We start from the raw sequence: 20,810 nt of genomic DNA on the forward strand, positions 1-20,810 counted from the left end.
CAACAATGGCAACAAAATTACAAAACATGGTAAAAGGCAAGGAAAAAAAATCACAATCTGAAGAGACATGATGATCATCAGAACAAGACTCAGTGATGACGATGCATATTTTGGAAATAGCAATCAAGAAATTTTATATAACTATGATTAATATGTTAAGGACACTAGTGGAAAATGTAGAAAATATTCAATAAAAGATGATTAGTATAAGCAGAGAGATGAAAATTCTAACAAAGAACCAAAAGAAAAGGCTAGAAATTAAAATAACTCCAATAGATTTTTTTAAAAAATGCTTTCAGTGGTTTCATTAGTAGACCAGACACGTTTGGGGAAAGAATTAGTGAAACTAAAGATAGGTCAAAAATACATTTTAAAACAAAGTGCCAAGAAAAAAATAAATGAAAAAAAAAAGTGAAGGACATCAAAGACCCACTAGGCAGTTTCTAAAGTTGTACAAAATGGGAAATTAGAATAGCAGAAGGAAGAGAAATAGAGAAATGAGGAGAATCTATCTAAATGAGTAATGGTCAAGAAATTTTAAAGCATAATGACATGAAACAAACGACCGGTCCAGGAAGGTCAGAGAATATAATTCATGACAAACAAAAATACAGCACCAGACATAGCATTTACTATATGTAGAATAAAATAAAATAAATCAATAAATAGACAAAGAGAAAATCTTGAGAGAATCTGGATTGAAAACTACATTCCTTGTAGAGAAAAAAGAGTAAGGATTTCAGCCCACTTCCACTAAGAAACCAGGCAAGAAAGCAGAGAGTAGAGGGAAATGTTTAAAGTGTTAAAGGAATAAATGCACCAACTTAGAATTCTACATCTAGCAAAATTGTACTTCAAAAGCAGAGGGGAAATCAGAATTTACCAGACAATAAAACACTAACAGAACATACTGCCAGAAAACTTTCCTGCAAATGTGTTAAAAGAGGTTATTCATGGAGAAGAATGATATAGATCAGAAACCTGTATTTACAATAAGAAAGCAAGTGTGTTGAAAAAGAAAAAAAATGTTTTTTTATTGTAAATCTATTTAAACTATATGTTTGTTTAAAGTAATATTAGTAAATGTGTTGGGCAATTACAGCATGTGGGTAAGTGAAAGGACTGATGGTGATGTTAGAAAAGATACGAAGGATGAACTGGGACTATTCTATTAATGTGTCCAGAATTGGTGGGTTCTTGGTCTCACTGACTTCAAGAATGAAGCTGCGGACCCTCATGGTGAGTGTTACAGTTCTTAAAGATGGTGTGTCCGGAGTTTGTTCCTTCTGATGTTCGAACGTGTTCGGAGTTTCTTCCTTCTGGTGGGTTCGTGGTCTCGCTGGCTTCAGGAGTAAAGCTGCAGACCTTCGCAGTGAGTGTCACAGCTCTTAAGGTGGCACGTCTGGAGTTGTTCATTCCTCCCGGTGGGTTCGTGGTCTCGCTGGCCTCAGGAGTGAAGCTGCAGACCTTCGCGGTGGTTGTTACAGCTCATAAAGGCAGTGTGGACTGAAAGAGTGAGCAGCAAGATTTATTGCAAACAGCGAAAACACAAGGCTTCCAAGGTGTGGAAGGGGACCCAAGCGGATTGCCACTGCTGGCTGTGGCAGCCTGTTTTTATTCCCTTATCTGACCCCCACCCACATCCTGCTGATTGGTCCAGCTTACAGAGAACTGATTGGTCCGTTTTGACAGGGTGCTGATTGCTGCGTTTACAAACCTTGAGCTAGACACAGAGTGTTGATTGCTGCATTTACAATCCTCTAGTTAGACATAAAAGTTCTCCAAGTCCCCACTAGATTAGCTAGACAGAGTGCTGACTGGTGCATCCACAAACCCCGAGCTAGACACAGAGTGCTGATTGGCGCATATACAATCCTCCAGCTAGACACAAAAGTTCTCCAAGATCCCACCTGACTCAAGAGCCCAGCTGGCTTCGCCTAGTGGATCCCGCGCTGGGGCCGCTGGGGGAGCTGCCTGCCAGTCCCACGCCAGGCGCCTGCACTCCTCAGCCCTTTGGTGGTTGATGGGACCAGGCGCCGCGGAGCAGGGGGCGGTGCCGGCCGGGGAGACTCCGGACAGGGGCGGGGGCAGGGGAAGGCGCGGGCGGGGAGAGGCTGCGGCACGGCGGGCTGCAGGTCCCGAGCCCTGCCCCGCGGGGAAGTGGCTGAGGCCCGGCGAGAATTCCAGCCCGGAGCAGGCGGGCTGGCGGTGCTGGGGAACCCGGCGCATCCTCCACAGCTGCTGGCCCTGGGTGCTAAGCCCCTCACTGCCCAGGGCGGTGGCGCCAGCCTGGCCCCTCAGAGTGCAGGGCCGCAGAGGTCGAGCCCACCCGGAACTTGCGTTGGCCTGCGTGTGCCGCGCGCAGCCTCAGTTCCCGCCTGTGCGTCTCCCTCCACACCTCCCCACAAGCAGAAGGAGCCGGCTCGGGCCTTGGCCAGACCAGAGACGGGCTCCCACAGTGCAGCGGCGGGGCGAAGGGCTCCTCAAGCGCGGCCAGAGTGGACGCCGAGGCCGAGGAGGCACGGAGAGCGAGCAAGGGCTGCCTGCACGCTGTCACCTCTCATTAAGGTACCTGCACTGTATGTGAACTGGTGGAGTGCTATTTGAAGGTGATCTTAGATTAGTAACAAATGTGTATTGGATACTCTGGGGGAACCACTAGAATAGTTGAAAAAGGAAGTATGCTTTACATGTTATGAGTGACATTAGGTTTGATAATGGATTTTTTAGATATAATATTAATACCAAAAGTTCTAGCTACAAAAGAAAAAAATGATGTTAGAATTTGTTAAATTTAAAATGGAATTTTCTGCTCTGTGAAAGACTGCAGAGAGTTAAAAGACAAGCCACAAACTAGGAGAAAATATCTGTAAACCATATATGTAATAAAGTATTGGTATCTAAACATGCAAATAACTCTGAAAAGTGAATAATAAGAAAGCAAAGAAGCCAATTACAAATGTGCATAGAATGTGAAAAGACACCTCACCCCTGCCCCCTAAATACCCATGGCAACTAGCATATAAAAATATGCTCAACAGCATTTTTTTTCTTTAGAGAAACACAAATTAAAACAATTGTGATGCTACCACACATTAGTTAGAATGGCTTAAATCCATGAACCGAAGTATTACAAATTCTGGTGAAAATGTAGAGCAGTAGTAGCTGTTTGCTGAAGGGAATTTTAAAATTGGTACTGCACACTGGAAGACAGATTGGCAGTTTCTTACACGTCTAAATATCGGCTCACCATGCACTTCAGCTATCATGCTTCTAGGTATTTATCCCAATGATTTGACAATTTATATCACATAAAAATGTGAGTGTTTATCAGAGCTCTTTTTTATAATTATCAAAAAAGGACAGCAACCTACATGGCCTTAAACCTGAAATAAGTGAATTGATTAACCGTGGTACATCCAGAAAAAAGAAATAAATATAAATCTACAGGAATAAATACATGAATATTCAATATTTATTGCTCTGTGAAAGAAATTAGTCTGCAAATGCCTCGTATTATATGTTTCTAACTATATGACATGGTAAAAAAGGCAAAACAATATAGTAAAAAAGATTAGTGCTTCCAGAGGTGAGGGGAGAGGAAGTAGGGTTAAATATGTGAAACATGAAAACAAGTTTTTTACTATACTGAAACTATTTTATATGATATTGTAATGGTGGACATAACATTATGCATTTCTCAAAATCCATAAGAGTTTTTGAGCTTGAGGAGGAAACATTAATTTATACAACTTAAAAAAAACTATCCTTTAGGAAGTAGAGGGATTGCAAGATGGAATGCAGAGTGTGACAAAATATTATAAATGTATTGAAAATATATGAAACAACCTCACTGAGATGGGTGGGAAAAAATGCGCTGAAATAAGTAACTTCAGAAATGAGAGGAGACTGTAAAATTAAAGGTGAAAGGAAGTGTATACAAGCACAGTGCTCCAGTTAAAAAAGTTGTTTCTCATGGAGGTATGGCGTAACATTTCTGACATCACTGTATATGTGCATTGTGAATGAACAATTAAGAAAGTGAGTGATGAATGGTGGATGGGAACAAGTAGAGGGCTATTCTTGATATTCTCCTCAAATTTCTTTAATTAACTAGTAAATGAATTAGCAAGTCCCTAACGGCCTTTAGAGTCTGCTGAAGGAGATGAATAAATAAACAGCTGGCTATTAATAGCATAATATAATATGGTGTTTAATATTATAAACAAAGGGCTATGTGAGTGTGGACCAAGAGACTATTATTTTCACCTTTTTTCTAAAACCTTGAAAAAGTTGGCACTTCTATCTTACCTTAGATAGTAATCAAGAGTTAGATAAGTTAAAATGACACATTTTTCATGCAGAAAATATTACACTCGAAGGCATGGAGGTTCAAAATTTCCAGGTTATAGGGAAATTGCAGGTTGCTGAAAAATGCAGGTTGCTGAAAGGAATGCAGTATGATGCAAGATATTTGATGTTGGGCGAAAATAATTTTAACTTCTATTACATAGTCTGTGGAGAATGGGCAACACTGAGGGGTAACAGAAGCCTATGTTACCCCATCTTTGAAAAGTAAATAATAATAATTGTCCCATTTAGATATTAAAGATTAAATAGGTTAGTGAATGCAAAGTATGCCATATAAATTCTGGCAAATAATATGTTCAAAATAAATTGTAACTTTGATTATTAAAACATATGTATACACACAAATACATATATATCTATGTGTATATGTATGTGTATGTGTCTGTGTATATAACAGAATTAATTGTATATCATAGTTGAAGTAAAAGAATGGGAAGAAAAAATACTTTAATGGGTCTCCAAATAGGACAAGACTATATACATATAGTCTTGCATATATATATATATACACACACACATATAAATAAATATATATGTATGTATCAATACACACACACACACATTCTCAGTACATGGGGATAATCAGAAAGATGGCTACAAAAATACAACCCTCTTAGTTTTATATAACCCTTTATAAATATATAAAACTAAGAGAAGGAAGAATGCCTTCTGAAAGAATGCCTTCTGAAGCACTGTAAACTAATCTAAGGGGGGGTAAAGTCAGGATTTTACTATGTTGGGACTGAATTCATTAACATAGCTATAGAAAGAGTCTGTCAATGAAAGGAGAGTTAGTTGCCTATGGAAACTGAGCTACAGATGAATCTTTAAGGCATAAATCTCTTTTCCATCTAAGTAGAAGTCCAATTCCTGAGATAGGAAGTCTGGGCAAGTGAAACTGCCAATTAAGTTGGTAAGCCTTCCTACAATAAAAATAAATGCATGTGCACATTTATATTAGCTTCACGGTGTTAAATATTCTAATCATTGAACTTTATTTTTCTGATCTAATATATACTGAGCTATCATGTGACTACATTTTGTTTTCCCAAACAGGTGTGCGTTTGGGTGGAAAGTATGTACTGTTTATGCTGAAGTAAGAATTTTCTTTTATATAACATAGTTCTTGCTATAAATTAATAAACTAACATTCTGATTGTTTATAGTCATTGTGTGTTGAATCGTGTCTCCAAAATGAAATCCTAATCCCAATACTTGTGAATGTGAGCTTATTTGGAAATAGGTTGTTGCAGATGTTGTTATTTTGAAACAGGGTCATATTGAAATGGGATGGGCCCCAATTCAGTGACTGGTTTCTTTATAAAGAAAGAAAATATGGATACAGAGAGACATAAAGAAATATAGGGAAGAAGGCCATGTAATGACGGAGGCAGACAGTGGGGTGATGCATGCACAAGTCAAGGAACACCAAAAATTGCTGGCAACCACCAGAAACTAGAAGACACACGGGGAACGGACTTTAAGTCAGAACTTTTCAGAAGGAACCAATCTTGCCAACACCTTGATTTCAGGCTTCTAGTTCACAGAGCTGTGAGACAATAAATGTTTGGTTTTTTTTTAAGCCACCTATATTGTGATACTTTGTTATGGCAGCCCTAGAAAGCTAATACAACAGTCAAAAGGAAATAAATTATCTCCCTGTAGCGTAAAACTTTAAAATAATTTTTTTTTTCCCCAGAGGCTTTTTCTTTCATTTGTTGGTTTTGGTTTCTATGCAATAGATCAAATGTCTTCACTGATAGTTTTCTTAGTCATTATTTTTGGAAACATTTTTCAAAGGACTCATGGAAATCTGTAATCTATGCTGATTCACTACTTCCATGTAAAGAATTTGATATTTTTCATAGTTATTACTGGCTGTTGCTGTGCTGTTCCTAATTGTCTTGAATGTTGTGTATGTAGCATGTAGTATTGAAGTAGGATATATATATATATAACTCTTCTATGGTTGTCTTCAAGCTGGAGCCTATTTGTTAGCACTGCAGGGCATCATGCGTGTGTGTGTGTGTGTGTGTGTGTGTGTGTGTGTTGTAGAAGCTACTATATGAGAGATGTGGAGATACACCGTTAGTTCAATTCTTTAGCTGCTAACTAGAGTTCTTACTGTTGTTTTAGTCAGGAAATAATGAAATATATCATCAATAAAAAGTTAAAGGAACAAGGTGAATCAATCCAATGGGAGAATCTAAATCTTCCCAGGGATCTATCCAAATTCATAAAAAGAGTACCAGTTGATAGGTAACAGCAGGGGATTAAAGACTGAAGCAGTTTGCTGCGGGCTATGAGTGACCTGATCCCTTAATCCATCTGTCTTTTTATATGAGAATGTTATGCTAATTAGCTGAGTAAATTGTTTCCTGATGACATTAATTTTGTGCCTTTTTGTTATTCTAGGCTTTGACTTTCACTGTGATAAAAATATATGAAGGGGCATTTTCAATTTAGATGGTTCCTATCCTGATAAATTCCAACACAGCAATGTTGTGGGGGAAACATGTATAAATAGCAAACTTAGTCAATCCCGAGGATAGACATAGATGACTTTAGCATCCTATATAATCGTTCCCTTTAGCTTCTAAAGCATTACATTAACACACTTGAAATGTTTAAACATAATTCAAGGAGAATTTTAGCAAATGCGATTTTCATTTTCCCATTTTCTTTGGAGAAAATCAAGACTTGAATTCATTAACATGGAGGAAGTAATGGAACAGATAGTCGTGATGTGAAATCTTATTAGTAAACAAGAGCTGCATCTGAAAAAATATTGTCATTAAAAGCTATGTAGTAGTTAATTGAGTTTGATATGAAATTTAGTGCTGGAAAGTTAATGACTAATGCAGCTATTTCACAGAGCTTGGTTACTGCAGGCTCCATAATGATCTCCTTTTGCTTTGGAGCAACAATGAAATTAACCTCTCTTTTGTCCTGCAGGTGTTGTGTTCTGATAATGCATATCCTTTACAAGTTTGGGTAAATTATTTGCTTTGCATATAAATTAACTCCAAAGCTGAATCAATATTAGAATAATAAAAATGTAGAGAATATTTTTATTCCAAGGAAGCAAAGATTTATAGCAAAATATATCCCAAATCCTAGATGCAATTTCAGGAGGATAGATTTAAAAATATTTATCATGCTCCAAAAAGAAAAAGGAGAAATAAAAAAGGAAAAATACATACAATTGAGAGAAAGGAGGAATGGTTTTGGAAAATACAATATTATGTTATTATTGTTACATTAGGGAGAAAATAATTGAGAATCGATACATTTGTTTTTCAGTATAAAAACAAAAAGATGGCACTTATTTAACAATTCTTAAGGGATGTCTTCTGAGCTCCACTTTATTGGGTATGTATTGTTCCTACGCTAAAATCTAATTTCAAAATATTACGTATTACAGCTGTAGCGTTGTCTCGGTCTGTTTTGTGTTGCTGTAACAACACCTGAGACTGGGTAATTTATAAAGAAAAAAGGTTTATTTAGCTTATGGTTCTGGTGGCTGGAAAGTCGAAGACTATGGCATTGGCATCTGTTGAGCTTCTGATGAGAGCCACATGCTATGTCACAACAAGGCAGAGAAACAAAATGGAAATCAGGCAAAACATTGCTTTATAAAAGAGGCAACTTTCTTTAGAATGACCAGCTTTTATGAGAACTAACCCATTATCACGAAAAATAACCCAGTTTCACCAGAAAGTTATTAATTTATCTTAATGACCTAATCACCTCTTCAAAGCATGGTCTCCTAACACCTTACATGGGAAATTAAATTTCAACATGAATTTTAGGGAGAATAACCCGTGTCCAAACTATAGCAAGGGTAAAGACCCCAAATTTACTTAGACTTGGAGATTAATAATCATGTGTCATTGCCAATAAACGTTTTCTTTCTTTTGCACTTCCAAAGAATTTTTTCACCACCTATTTTCCTCTATGTTTTTCTTTCTCTAGTATTTCTTTCTCTAAAAATTTGCGCTTGTGTAATTTACAAATGCAACTTTTTTCTTCTTTGAAATGATAGCTAAATTCAAATTACTTTTATCCTATTCAAAATTCAGAGGAAAATTCAGAAGTGACCTATTCGATGTTTGAGAATGTGCCATACTACATCAAGTGCACAAGCTCCTGTGAATAAGAAGCGAAAAAGCTAGCACTTTCCCTAGTTCTGTTTTTAAAGAATAAGCTTATCAATGGATATTGAGAAAAAAACTACTGGTAATATTTAAATGGTAAAATGGGTATGGTAAAATAATATTATGAGCACTTTTTCAAGTAATACATTTTGAACTTTAAGTTTTCTCCTGTTTATTTTATCTGTTTATAGGAATAATCCTGTTTTGTTCACTTCAGTATATTCACTATTCCTTTCCCTTACAGTAAAGCATTGGACATGGCCTTGATATTGCTGGTTATTACCCATAGGGTTCAATGTTCGTCTTTTGTTTCTAAATTCCAAAAGCAAAGTTGATTCTAAAGGATCATAATAATCATTAATAATTTATAGAATACCCATCTCCAAAACAGAATCAGGAATGCTATAGACAATAATAAGCACACATTAAACCAACTGGGCACAGTGCCCAGAAAATCAGCCAAGTACACACAATAGACAAGAAAAGAGTTTGTATGTGTGTGAGGAGAAATAAGAAAGGGAAAGCAACGCATAAAAGACTTCCAAACAGAACAACCAGGGAGTCAACAGATTTTCAAACTTTCGTAGAAAACACAAATATTTTGAAGTTATTTCTGCTGGGTCTACTAACTGTCTTACAATGTATGATAGCTATGAACCCCAATGGAAGAAGTAGAAGCAAATTGAGTATATTCTAAAAAATTCAAAATTTGTAGACATATTAAGTTTTAGGTTTTACAAGCTTCCAAGTGGTGAGTTACAAGACCACAATATAGGTGTAGGTTTATGGGCTTTCTTGTTTGTGATTATGACTTAAACCAACCTTCTTTTTTCTATATGATTTGTTGAAATTCAAACACTGTACATGTGATTATGACGAGGAGCAAGGAGTCTCATGTATATGTTTTCTTATATTATAAAACAGCACCTGAACTTTTTCATGTCAGATCTCTGCTGGCAAATTAAAGGAGGAAAATACCCCCATGAACTGAAGAAACCTACAGAAATTAGCTTGTTGAAATGCTGCCAGAGGCTTCATTTAGAGGGGTTTTTATAGGTAGTAGGTCTAAAGGATACTAGCAAACAAAAAATGCTAACAACATTTTTTTTTCCCAAGAGAAGTACCCCACCAAATTTATTCCATGTAGGCCTGAGGGTTGGATACTAATTTACTTACCATGTATTTATTATAAAACACTACTTAGGCAGGTGTGACCCAGCTATAATTGGCAAGAAACCAGGGATGTACATTTGCTTTTGCTATTATATCTAAACTAGAAGAAGACTAAATCCTTTAATAGGAATAAAAAGTTAACACAATGATTTAATTTAATTCTACTTAGTATAGATAACATTTGGTAGAGTTTCAGGAACTATAGATAACATTTGGTAGAGTTTCAGGAACTTACTATATATTTTAGCGCTTAACTTGTAATGAAGGCTATTGACAGTATAAATCTTGGGATAAACTAGGTAAATAAATTACTTTTTTTGAATATGAATGTTCTTTTTTATCTATCCTGGAGTCATATTCAGTGAACTGAGAAATGCATTTTGTTAAACTGACACCTAGATTTCAGGGAGAATATACTCAAATGATAAAATATTTATATCAAGAAAATAACTTTTACTCCATGACATTATATTATTTATCAGATATGAATGTCATTAAAATTCATTTTCAAACTGTGTAAAAGAGAATGATTCCTATGCCAATGTTTTCTTACAGTGTGAAATCTCATATTGATAAAAGTACAATATTTATATATGAAATTTTGGAAAGCTTTGAGCATAAAGTTCTCAGTCACATCATAACATTTTATCTGACAGTGTGTGTGTCTTAGGGTACGGAAAGAGAGTGGTTGAATGTCCGTATCTTACTAACTAAGATGGTATGCCCACTGTCTTAACAATTTACTTCCTGTATTGACTCAACTAATTAGGCTGCCATAACTTTATTTCTTAATTGTTAATATGTTGGGGAAATTATCGATAAGTATAGAAAATGACAAAGTTATTGTTTCTGAAAAACTATGAAAAAGAGGATAGCCTTACTTATGCAGAGCCTATTAAAAAGGGAGTACTTTTTCTTCTTAAAATGCATAGCTTGACTAGCTCCATTTAACACTGTTTTTTAAAAGACATGTTAATATCCTAATGGTATAAATGAATTCAGTCATGACTAATTGAGTCAAAGAGATTTAAAAATTATTTGAACTGTTTTATCAAATTGCTAGCTCGTTGTTTAGTGCTAGATATTCACAAAACAAATAATTAAGTTCCTAAGATTATTGTTGCAAACTGTGGGAACTAAAAGTCTTTAATTACATTATTTTGAAAGCAAAAAGTGATTTCCATGAAAAATATTTTAAAGGATTTCTACCCAATGTCAAATTTTCTTATCTATTCATTTAATAAGCATTGATTGAATTTCCATTGTGTCTTAAAAATCAATGACAAATAACATTCTAAACTTCAGCAAGCATATGGTTGAACACTAAATAAAGAACAAAAAACAAGGTAATTACAGTAGAGTATTTCAGTGATATATTACCACCAAGAACAGAGAGCTATAAAAATCACTGGAAGAACATCTAACTGAATCTTTGGGGAGTGAGGAAAAGCTTTCTTTGGAGAATAACCTGTAATCTGATATCTAAAGGACCAGTAGGAGTTATCCATAAAAAGGAGAAAGAAAATTCCAGGTAGTTGAAATGGCTTGCTGAATTGCCAGGGCACAGATTACTAAAATGTTTAGTAATACTCATGGTAATTTTGTTTATAATTTTGAAACAGATACCATGTAGTCAACATAATAGGTCAGATCAGCACCTTTGGTACACATAACCCTTTTTCTGTAAGGTATTGATAGGTATCATTTGAATAAAATTGGCAATATTTAGTGTTTATTGGTGTTTGGGAAAAACATGTGCTTCCTAAAATTTTAGCATATTTTCCTATATGATTTCTCCTTAATAAATTAATGTACAAAGCAAATATCCAAGAGGTGTTAATAGTAAGCAGTAATTTCCAAAATTGCGTGACCAAGAAACTTTTTACTCATAGAACAACTCTTTGAAATACTTTTCTCAGGAATATACTTTGAGAAACATTGCTTAAATACATGTGGAAAAAAGTGTTCTAAATCCAAGTTCTTTATGATGGAGATTACTGAATCCAAGTGTTCTAAATCCAGGTTCTTTATGGTGGAGATTACTGAAAAAGTATGGGAGAAAATTACACATTTTGATAGAAAATCTTAAGAGTTGAATGGTGTTTGCCCAAAAGGTTTGTCCACCCAGAATCTCGCAGTCTGACCTCATTTGTAATAAGCATCTTTGAAGATATAATAAGGTAATAAAGTGTTCTCATCCTCTATTACAATAAATTCTAAATCTAATGAGTGTCCTTATAAGAGATAGAGTAACAGAAAGAAAAAAAGGCGGGGGGGTGGGCATGTGAAGACAGAGTCAGATTGGAAAGACAAAAACCGCTAAGAATTGCTGACAGCATGGAATGGGTTTTTTCTGGGTCTCCTGTGGAAACCAATACTGCCAACATGTTGATTTGTCTTCTGGCCTCCAGACCTGTGAGAGAATCAATTTCTGTTGTTTTAAGTCATCAAGTTCGTTGCAATTTGTTATGACAACCCTGGAAACCTGATAGAACAATGTGATGCTTTGTAACTAGTTGTATTCAAACAAATTTAAGCCTTAACTCATATTCTTACCAAACAGTCCCCAATGAATTATGGATGTCCCTTGATTTCATGTTCTTGCATTACCCTCCCAACCAGACAATAGATTAGCCTTGTGAATTAGTTGAGCCATGAGAATTCAGCTAAAGAGACACTGTATAAGTTTCAGTCCTAGGCTTAAGGAAGCTTTATAGCTTTTGTTTACTCTGTCTTTTGCCTTGAGCCACTGTGCAAAGATGTCTAGGTTAGCTTCCTTGTGGATAAGACACCTTATGATGAAAAAGACCAGGAGGAATGAAAGACTGGGAAGATAGAGAGGAAGACCCAGTTAGCTTCTAGTCATTCCAGCACAACATATGAATGGGGCCAGCTAGGATCTTCCAGTCCCTATGGAGCTGCCTGCTAAATACAGACATATTAAAGAGTCCAGCAGAAGACACCATCTAGGGAGAGATGAGCCACCCAGCTGAGTTCAGCCCAGATTGAAGAATCATGAGCAGGTCCATCTGTGCTGCTTAGCTGTTTTAAGCTGCTATGTTTAGACTGGTTTATTATGCAGCAATAGAAAGCTGTAACCATCTAATATGATTATCAAGTATGTTTTTTTAAAACAAAGATAGACAAAAAAGATTAATAGATACAAGATTACGTTGTGTGCTGTAGCAAAGGTGGGTTTGACCTTTTTTTTCAATTAAGAATTTTGATAATCTACCATACATTTTTAAATTCTTTCTTGCATTAACTTTATCTCTGGATAAAAAATTCAAGCCACCTGTAAGTAAATAGAAACAGTAGGCATAAATACACAAAAGGAAAGTTATATTAAAATTCTGCAGAAATGTAACAAGAATAAAAAGGCTGAACTGGATTTTTAGGATGTTGTACACTCAGCTTTTATGAGAAACAGACAAATGACAATCTCATGCCAAGGATTTGTTTTAAAAGGCTGTATAACAGGTAGAGCATTGACTAACACATGTTTTACCACCTTTATCTTCAGAGTACGGCAGACAGGTGATATTCATAATGACTCTACATGATATTGAAATGGTATCTGAATATTAACAACTAAATTCTGACCAGTTGTGATTTAAAACATTTAGCTATTTATTGATTGTTATTTTTTTAAAAAATTGGAATGTTCATTATATGTATATTTAACTATGAAGTCACTGAACATTTAATTAACATATATCCTGTTTTTCAATCATTACTAGGAATAGTCTTTATAGAAATGCAAGTAGCAACCATTACCACAAATGAATTCTTATAAGAAACAGTTATTCAAGTCTTTTTCTCTCTCTCTTTGTCAAACGCATGTGCACACACACACACACACACACTTTAATGTTTGTATGCCTGTGGATTGTGAGAGAGTGAGAATAAGCCTGTAAATACAGAATTATGTCAGAATTCTTGTAGCAAATAAGCTATCAGGAAAATTGAGCCAACTTAGTCTTGGTCTTGTGAAGGACATTTTCTTTTTTCTGACCTAGTCTTTTCTATTAAGTGAAAGATGTCACAAAATGACCACTCATCTATTTTTGATGGATACATGAATTGTACATTACATGGAAAGAAGAGAGAAAATAATCCTAATTTTATATAATGTACAGGTTAGAAAGCCTGATATAGACTAATATAAAATTAGTGCTTTGAATAAATTTGTTTATACTATTGCTCTGTTAGAGTGTTGCTACTTTTGGTTTGTTTTTCAGTTGTTTTTTCAATATGTATTTAGTTTGATTGTTAATAATCTTATCTCTCTCTTTTTTCTTTTCTTCTCCTTTACCTCTTACTCCTCTTCCTTATTCTCCTTGCCTTCCTCCTCAGTCTCCTCATCCTCATCTTCCTCCTCATCCTCTTCTTTCTTTGTTTTCATTACAAAATAAAATAAGCAATCAGAAAAGTTCATACAGATATTGTTACTTATCTTTAGGGACCTGGATCTAACTTAGTGCTGTTGCTTCTGTTTCTTCTCTTTTGTCCTCCTCTTCTTTTTCTCCTTTGTGTTCTGTTTTACTTTTTAAAAATAGATGCCACAACTCTGATTTTTAATCTGATTGTGTAAATGATCCTTAATAGTAAAATCAATTTGAATATTTCTTATAAAACAGAAACACAGCAAAGCGTTTTGCAAAATTTACCATAAAGTAAATAATAACCATTCCTAGTACGATAATGCTGCAACTATTTTTCTTTCATCCTCTGCAACATTTTTATCTGAAACAGTCTCTGCTGTTTCCAAGTTCAACGTCCTGCAGCAAACCTTGCCAGCAATACAGAATACTTTCAATTAGTAGTTCTCTACTTCTCTGGTTGCTAAGCAACTGACCTATGGTGAAGAATACATAATGATCTGCATAGACACCTTAGAGCAATAGAAAGTATAAGCTTCACAAGTTTCATTTGCTCTCTCGTGTTGATGTTACAATAACCAGTTAAATGCATGGAAATATTTTATAGTAATTTGCTATAATAAACTTAAAGATTAAAAGAAGCCTCTGACAAGGGTAGAAATAAACACAACATAAAATATTGTATTTGTCATTTGTTCATGTATGTCATTTTATTGTTTATAGGGAGGGCAAGCAATCAGGTTAATATTTTATTAAATGCTTATATTCTAGCTACTGTTTAAGACAGAATTCATCAAGTAGCAGAAGTGATGGAAGGGCCAAGGGGAAGAAAGATGGACAAAACCTGAAAATTGAAAGTGCAAATAAAATGAAAATTACAAATGAAAACCGGTATGCCTGAGATATACATGCCTGTTTAGTAGAGTGTCTTCATGTGGGTTAAAGAAGAAAAGGAAATATCAGCTGGAATCAGCAGAACAGATTTAGCACTTGACCCTTGGATACTTTTCATTCTATTTATCTATCATATTTTTATTGGTTTTTATTCCATTGACTACTATATGCACTGACCCTCAGCAAATTCACTCAATAGAGAGGAGAGATTATATCTCCACTGTATCAGTGGAGCTGCTTAGGAACATTTCTCCCGCTTCTTGTATATATTTTGTCCTATTTGTACATTGTATTTTATGAGCTGCTTTAGAATAGTAGAATAACTTTCCTTTATATGGTATAGAACTTTTGATATATCTCAACAAAATTTTTAAAAAATGATCATTTGAAATGTATATTCTCATACTGTATGTGCAAATATCAGTAGTACAAACACTATTAGGATTAATGAAAATGAAAATCCTAATATATTAAACTTAGAAAAATAGACTAAATATTTACTGAAAAGAAACAGATAACCAAAATTTCATGATACACAATGAAAAGCCTCGAGACATTAAAGAGGACTTTCACTGTCTTTGATGATGTCATCTTTTACATATTAAGTTCTTCTAGCATGGTAACTAAAACTAAACTTTTAACTTCCTTTTAAACCACACACTGTGAATGCATCTGTGAAAAAGACCTGCGTACTACAAGATAACTTTAATTACATATCTTCTGTGGGGTCCATGCTTTTAGTTTAGTATAGGTTTATGCAAAGTGATACTATTGGTAATGTGTAATTTAAACACACACAGAAACTAACAGGCCCTGCCCCCTATCAATGTCTGGGTGATATCAGAGAAGGCCATGTGGGAATCCATAACTTTCTTCTCTACCAGGTAGTTCCAATGTGCCCCGTCCTTCCCCACCAGATTCCTTAGGTGTCAAAGTAAACTAAGTGAGAAGTTGGAACTTTCACCATCATCTAGTGGTAAAAATGTCCAAGGCCTCCTGATGTTTGCCTTCCCTTCAGTGTAGGCCATAGTGGGAGGAGAAACAAGAAAAGAATCCCCCACTCTCCAAAGGTGGTTGAGCAGGGATAAATTTTTATAACCCCTAGCAATAACAAGGCACCCCACTTTCACCGTGTGTGGTGTCACAGGAGGTTTATTTCCAAGAGTTAAAATACACAGCCTCATAGCATAATATACAAATTACCCTAGTACATTGAAAATTACTCAGCATATCAAGTACCAGAAAAAAATCTCATCTTGAATGAGGTAACACATGCCAACACAGTGATAACACACAAATTAGATTTATTCACAAGGATTTTAAAGCCACCACCATAAAAATGTTTTAATGAGCAATTCCAAATATGCTGAAACAAATGAAACAACGGAAAGCTTTACAAAGAAATAGAAGATGCCAAGAGACAAATAGAAATTTTGGCACCGTAAAATATAATTGAAACTTTAAAAAATACTTGATTGCTCAACAGGATAATGGAGGAAATAGAGAAAAGAATAAGTGAACTTGAAAATAGGACATTAAAAATTTACTAATCCAAAGACCAGAGGGAATACAGACTGAAAATGAAAAAAAAAAAAAAAAAAAGAACAGAGTCTCAAGGACCTATAAGACTATAGCAAAAAATCTGCTATTCATGTCATCAGAGTCCTAGAAGGAAAGGCAAAAGTGGGTTGGGCTAAAAATATATTTGAAAAAATAATGTCCAAAACATTTTCGAGTTTGGCAAAAGACATACAACTACAGATTCAAGAAATGAGAAAATCTAAAACGGGACAGATACAAAAAAATCAACATAGAAACAGGTCAGTTTCAGAAAACTTCTGCAGAAGAAAAAATCTTGGAAGCAGTGAGGTAAAACAATGCTTCATCTCTCCAGAAGAAAAACAATTTGAATGACAATGATTTTCTATCAGAAATAATAGTGGCCAGAAGGAAGTGATATATTTCTCAAGTACTGGAAAACAAGAACTGTCAATCCAGAAATCTGTATTAGGCAAAAATGTCCTTTAGAAATGAAGGAGAATTAAATAAATTCTCAGAAGAAGAAAAATTAAGAATTGGTTGCAAACAGACCTACCCTAAAGAAAAGCAAAAAGTTCTTGAAACATAAAGAAAATGAATAAGGTGCCTGAAATCATCATAAGAGTAACAGAAAGAGCAAAAATATGAATAAGTACAAGAGATTTTTCTTCTTGCGTTTTCTAAATTATGTTTGACTTTTGAATAAAAAACTGTAACATTGAAATGGTTATCAATACCTAAATGAAAAATTTTAAAAATTATATAAACAAGGATTGGTAAAGAGACTTCCAATGAGATAAGATTTTTACACTTCACTAGAAGTGTTAGATATTTTGATAGTGGTAGTGGTCACAAGAATTTACACATGTAATGACAGATGTATGCATACATATTTTTTAATGTCAGTTTCTTGGTTTTAATGTTTTACTGTAGCTACAAAAAAATGTAACCACTGGGGAAACTAGGTGAAGAGTATGGGAGACCTCTCTGTACTATATTTGCAACCTTCTGTAAATCTATAATAATTTCAAATCAACAGTTAAAAAATAAAAATATGTCTAATAGACCAATAGTTGCATATGGAGGGCAGAATGATTAAAAAAAGAGATATTTTGTTTATATATACCTGTAAAGGCATCCATGAAAGGTATTAACATTTGAAATTATGTAAGTCCAATGCTGCAGGAACATGGGCATACTATAGCTTATTTTAGATGCTTTAGAAAGCCAAAGTCATCTCTGATAAGTTCTACATTGATAATAATAACCTGAGAGACTTCTCAGTCTCCAAAATTACACTGTTTCTAAAATATAGGTAAATATTCTCTTCATCCTAAATCTTTCAAAGTTTAAGAATGTCATTGATAGTCTTTGCTTTAGAGGAAAATACAGAGATCAAGAAAAAAAAGTCTGGAAAAATGAAAAAGAATAATTTTAAAAGCTTCCTCAGAGAGACAGAGTTACAGATGGATATAGTTTAACTACAACTCAGCCATGAATTTCTTACTTCTCTTCTAGTTACTATCGGTTACTCTTTTGCTGAATGAATCTACCTTATGAACATAAGTTAAAAAAAAGTACCCATGATAAGTAAAACATTATCAAATACAGCTATTTTTATAAAAGTTTCAAGTCAAAAATGGATCCATTTCTGTTGTTCTTCTTACAGGGAGATGCTTATTCCCCTATCCTTTATTAAAAGGGCCAAAAAGTATACTCATCTGTAGTAGAGAATATGCATAATGTTTATTAACTCATGCTTATTATAATGTTAACACATTATCTGCCACTCCAAGAATGTGGGCATATTTAGAAAATGTTCAATATGGTATTTATAAATTATTCTATGGCAGACTTTGATTTAATTCTTTTCATCTTCATTTTAATAACAGTGGAGTGGTTCTTAATATAATATTTTCATTATTTGCTTGTCCTTTGCAAGAAAGCTTGGGATACTATTTGTAATATTTACCCCAAAATAAGTTCCAAACAGGTCAGACTTCTAATTGTTCATTACAAATAACTAAGGTTTAGAAATATAGATGCTATACAATTCTAATATAAATCTTTTGGTATTAACCCCTCACCATTGAAAACACATTAACTGACTTGTAGTGTTTGATCATTTCCACACAAAGAAAATGGATCACTGTATGTCTCTTGATATCTGCATAGCCTTAAACCAGAAGATAGAACGTGATTGCTCAGGAGAGTCAAATGACTTCAAATCAAATTATTCTAAGTATGTCATTTGAGCAGAAATAACACAATGTGCAGAATACTGCAAGTGAATTTTCTTTTCTCCAAATAGTGTGAGCTAAATCATGTTTACTATAGTGATAATATTAATTATTCTATGCATATGCTAGAATTATTCTACTATCTTATGTTGTTTTCTGACCACATTTTCCAAAACACTTTAAATTGTGCTTTACCCTTTCATACCCTTTTATTGTTTACTGATTCATTCCACAAATTAAAATTATTTAACTAATTGGTAATAATGTGCACTGAAACAAAAAACAATAATGTCACTTCAGATTGTGACTGATTCTTAAAATATTCTCTTCTATGGTCTTCATGGCCTAATGGTTTTAAGTTATACACAGTATTTCACTTAAAATATTATGGAAAGCAGCATCTAGAGCTTTAAAAAAGTTAGATAGTTTATATCTGTAGTTTATAAATCATGATGTGTTAAACTTTATTATGATCTTACAATTTGAATTTAATTCTTTTATAATGTCTCTAGGCTCTCTCTCCTGATGATCGATAGATAGATAGATAGATAGATAGATAGATAGATAGATAGATAGATAGATAGACAGATAATTTTCCTTTTAGAAAACCTCTTGCTTTTCTGATATCCCACTCTCTGACAGCATTATACTCAAGAGCAAGGGTGGGAAATGTGTTGACTGCCAAGGTATTAGATAGCTGGGTTAAATGCCAAAATTAAACTGATATAAAATATAAAGTAATATAGAAACAAGAAAAAAAGTGGAAAATGAAAACATAACCTTGTAAAAAAGTTTTTATTCTAATATTCAGGTATGTTAATGAAAATAATAGAGTGAATGGTTTCCAAAAGGCATAAATGGACATTATTGTTTTATGAATACATCAGTAAGAAAATACTTTGACGGGAAGGGGAAATTATCCAGGTTCATTGTGAGATTTCCACCTACAATTTTCACTTGGCTGGCGAGAGTTACTTGCGTTACTTGAGTTATGCTATTTTAAAAGTATTTGTCACCAGTATGTATCCCTTCTTTGATATTTTTCCTCCCTTCTACAGTGACTTTTAAAATCCAAATCTAATCAAGCTGCCACTGAGGACATATTGTTATATTAAACATATAAACGTTTAAGCTTTATTAAATACAGACTGGGTTTCAGTAAATCAGAAATGGTTAAAAAAAAAAAGTGAGGCCGGGCGTGGTGGCTTACGCCTGTAATCCCCGCATTTTGGGAGGCCGAGGCGGGTGGATCACGAGGTCAGGAGATTGAGACCATCGTGGCTAACATGGTGAAACCCTGGCTCTACTAAAAATACAAAAAAAAAAGCCCGGCGTGGTGGCGGGCGCCTGTAATCCCAGCTACTCGGGAGGCTGAGGCAGGAGAATGGCGTGAACCCGGGAGGCAGAGCTTGCAGTGAGCGGAGATCGTGCCACTGCACTCACTCCAGCCTGGGTGACAGAGTCTCAAAAAAAAAAAAAAAAAAAAAAGTGGATGAAAAATAGTATGAAAAGAATTACTCCCTAATTATTGATATTGTACTAAATAAAATTCCCAGTTCCAAAACCACAATGTAATGACTGCACCATTTTTCACTTTTTCTAGGTGTGGTCAGAGACTTTAAATGAGAGAGATGATACATGAATATACTTGGAGAGTAATAGGTATTGCTGAATAATATAAAGTTTGAGAATACACTTGTTTGCTTAAAACATAAAATTGGTGATTTATATTCTTTTATTTTTAAATGTAGAAATAGCTAAAGTATAAATTTTGTATAATGCAAGTGCTTTTCCTAAGTTTTAGTTTTGTTTTAATTTAAGATTAAGGATAAAGGAAGCTATTTATAAATAGTACTAAGTCCATGTTTTCTTTTCTCTAAATACATCTTGATGTGTTATGAAGATCAAATGTTCTGAAAAAGCAAATTTCCTCTAAACCTGGGTCCTCTCTTTCACTAGCAGAGAGAAAAAGTCTCTGCTAAAGTTACTGGCTGAAAACAGAAACTGTATACTTGACCCTATTAAAGGAAAAAATAAAATGTTTTTTATAATAT

General features: G+C 34.5%; 1 protein-coding gene across 1 annotated transcript in view; it reads left to right on the top strand.

The window, feature by feature from the left end:
• The first annotated feature begins 516 nt into the window (after positions 1–516).
• Positions 517–20,810, top strand: part of LOC134757208 (uncharacterized) — a 190,629-nt gene continuing 170,335 nt past the window's right edge. The window contains exons 1-2 of the mRNA XM_063698360.1: positions 517–578; positions 2,034–2,568. Coding sequence (XP_063554430.1) covers positions 517–578; positions 2,034–2,568 — 597 coding nt within the window. The remainder of the gene's footprint in view (positions 579–2,033; positions 2,569–20,810) is intronic.

The sequence above is a fragment of the Gorilla gorilla genome, chromosome 15 (genome assembly GCF_029281585.2).
Source record: "Gorilla gorilla gorilla isolate KB3781 chromosome 15, NHGRI_mGorGor1-v2.1_pri, whole genome shotgun sequence".
Lineage (NCBI taxonomy): Eukaryota > Metazoa > Chordata > Mammalia > Primates > Hominidae > Gorilla > Gorilla gorilla.